This window comes from Manacus vitellinus, unplaced genomic scaffold (genome assembly GCF_001715985.3).
Source record: "Manacus vitellinus isolate BGI_N305 unplaced genomic scaffold, ASM171598v3 scaffold_10_pilon, whole genome shotgun sequence".
Classification (NCBI taxonomy): domain Eukaryota; kingdom Metazoa; phylum Chordata; class Aves; order Passeriformes; family Pipridae; genus Manacus; species Manacus vitellinus.
The window spans coordinates 16,224,795-16,228,056 of record NW_021938838.1 but is presented as its reverse complement, the minus strand read 5'-3'; the positions used below and the strand labels follow the sequence as shown (position 1 = coordinate 16,228,056).

General features: G+C 39.5%; 1 protein-coding gene across 1 annotated transcript in view; it reads right to left on the bottom strand.

The window, feature by feature from the left end:
• The window catches only part of PDCD5 (programmed cell death 5), a 6,039-nt gene extending 5,592 nt beyond the window's left edge, over nucleotides 1-447 (bottom strand). The window contains exon 1 of the mRNA XM_029965561.1: nucleotides 211-447. Within this exon, the coding sequence (XP_029821421.1) occupies nucleotides 211-447 (237 nt within the window). The remainder of the gene's footprint in view (nucleotides 1-210) is intronic.
• Nucleotides 448-3,262: the final 2,815 nt, after the last annotated feature.

Genomic DNA, 3,262 nt, shown 5'->3' with positions numbered 1-3,262 from the left:
CCTGGAATGGGATGGGGTCAGCCCCGTGAGTGCCCTGTGTGTGAGCACACAGAGTGTAGGAGTCCTGGAATGGGATGGGGTCAGCCCCGTGAGTGCCCCGTGTGTGAGCACACAGGGTGTGTCCATTGTGTGTGTGATCCCAGGGAGCTGCTCCCAGGCTCCCAGAACACCAAGGGTTTGCTGTGTCCATTGGTACCAGTGACTCCACACCGTCACTGCTGTCCTTGGACTCGTGGCTCTGGGCTCTGGGTCTGCCACAGGCCCTCTGATTGCCTCTAAAATCCAGGCAGAGGGGCAGGATTTGGCCAAGCATCCCACAGGGGCAATATGGATTCGTCCTTCCCCACGCTCTGCTTGGCAGTGACTCCCCAAAAGCACCTCACTGTGCTGTACCCACTGCATCCCAGTCAGCAACAGGGACTGAAAGACATCCTGCCCCTCAGCCATGGCCCTGTCCCTGGAATCAAATAAAAACAAAAAACCCAAGCAAAAAAAACCCAAAAGAAAACAAAACCGAACAAACCCACAAAACCAAACAAAACCCCACCAAAAAAACCCACCCCCAACAAAAACCAAAACAAACAAACAAAAAACCAACCAACCAACAAACAAAAAACCCGTAAAAACAACAAAAAACAAACCCACAAAACCCAAACAAAACTGACAAAGGTACTGGCCTTGATCAAGCTGTGTACAAAGTCACCTTAATAGCAACTCAAAGCAGCTATTGTTGTCACAGTCATTTAATAGCTGCAGTCATGTTAAATAAGTAACTTTGACATCTCAAATTTCAGCTTTCAGTGCTGGTCACTCACATATTCTCATTAGAGGCTGTAGGTCTTTCACTTGTGCTTTGAGATTTAATTTAACCAAAGCAACAACTTGAACACAAAAATCTGTTCTACCAGGATGAATAATCCACAACTTCCTAAAAACAGAGGTTTCTGTAAGGATAAATTACCAAATATTTCTGGTCTAGTTTTAAAATGCAACAAAATGTGTCAAGTGCTTGACAGAATTGCTGGATAAAACTAATTTTCTTTGGCTCTTTCCACGTTGCATGCTCTAATTGGATCAGAGGAGCCTGTCCATCCTACCTGAAAACTTTTCATCCATTCGCATAGCCTGTTTAGTCCTTGATAAATTGAAAATCTACTTCGGGAGCACGTTTTTAGTGGCTTTGGAGGCAGGGTTTGGTTTTGGTTCATTTTCCCTTCCCCGCTGGCAGCAGAGGGAGCCCTCGGTCCACGCAACAGCATTTGGTGCTCATCGTGCCTTAAACCAGAAAACAAAAAAAGGGTTTTTTTGTTTTGTTTTGTTTTGTTTTTTTTTCCGTGCAGTATATTCTCACAGATGAAGCTTTAATCTATATCGTGCATCTCTGTTGCTGTAAATTCATGCTCCATTTTACCACCATATGCTTGGCTTTGCTCAGAGGAAGCCGCAGTAATCCTAATACTTCATCTCGCTTTATAGATATTTGTGTTGCGAGTTTGATTGCACATTGTTTGCTCACACACTTAGAGGTTATGACTTTATAAGGTGTTTTGGATGAGTTTATTAGCAGTGAGCTGGCAGCTGATGAGTTTTCATGTCTTGAGAAGGTGTTGTCCTAGTTATTGTCCATTACAGTGTGAGGTTCGGGAAGCGAAAAGGAAGAGTTTAGTTCCTTAAAGGAATCTGGAGTCATGCAGCACAGTGCTTTAGGTTGTGTATGATTTTTGGCTAGTTTCTTTTTCAGCTTGGAGGTATGTATAATTTCCTCTGCAAACCGGGCAGCTCAATGTGAAAGCATGGAAGGACAGACACAGACTTTTCAGTATCAGTAGAGTTGCTTTATGACATTCAGGACCTTTAAATGTGATGCAGAAATGGTGGATTCCTGAAAGTTTTAAACACATTTGATAATATCCACGGAATTCTGCATATCATTTATATTGATGAAAAATGGTAAACAGAAAAGAGATGCTTTAAAAAGTCTTTTTTCCCCCCATTTTTTTAAAACTAATATTTTGTATTTTTTAAGAATGTCAGCTGTGAAAGGTGCTAACTATCGGCTTGCAAGGAATAATGCACTATATGTACATTAGTAGATCAGTAGAGTGACAGGAAAAGTACTGTAGAAGATCTGTAAAAATCTCAAGGGTATCAATGTCAATAAGCAGGATCCTTCCTGAGCCCTTTGAGACTCCATCTCAGACACTAGAGGGCTCCAGAAATGCTTCTGATTTCTTCCACAAGGTTTTAATCACTATAAATGGTGTGTCTCTCTCAGTAATGCTCACATTGACCTTATAATCATCCTTGGAATGACACCATATTACAGCCATAACAGAAGAATGGCAATGCATGAATAAGGTAATGAAGAAAACATCTCCTTCCTCAAGCAATTGCAAATGAAACAAAATACCTACAGTTGTGACAACACTCTGCAAACTCCATGTTTAGTGCTTCTGATTGGAAGATACACTGAAAATCCCTGCTTGACAAAATCCTTGCTTGACAAAATCCTTGCTTGATGAAATCCTTGCTTAGTCATCTCTGGCCTAAATTAAAATTTTAGTACAATTTAGCCACATAAAATTTGCTCTTGGCCTTTAAAAAAAATTGGCATACATTGCAGTGCCTTCAAAATAAGCACTGCAAGATTTTTCCACCTTGCAGAAACTAAGACATTTTTAAAAAATTAATATTTAAAGAAAAAAAAAACTAAATTCAGTATTTGATATGAGAGAAATGAATAAAAATTTACATCAGCAGTAGAACCCAAATATATAATCTTCAATAATTAACAGTGAATTTTAAGCATCTAATTAGTTATTACACAATGATATTGTGCTTATTCCAAAGCTTACTGAAGCCATAGAAAATTTCCCCTTTAATTTCAGTTTTTCTATAACAAACATACCAATGCTAACGAGGATTGTTTGCAATGCAACACTCTGAACAGGTGCCTCAGCAGTGGGCACTGAATGAATAAATACAGTCTGAAGAAACACTGCCCAGGCTGGGTCATGGATCTGCAAAGATTTGTATGCAATGATATCAAATGATATCAAAGTACAGTAGAATCTGGAAATGGAATCTGGAAATGGAATGATGATGTGGGAGGAGATCTTAGATTGTAAAAGACAGGAGTGAAACAAGGAAAAGATTATTCATTACAATTTTATAGATATGCTTTTTAATTACATTTTATTTCAAAGGGTAAAAAGAAAATATAATCTGTGTAGTGCCATCAGCTCTGAGGAGCACACTCAGA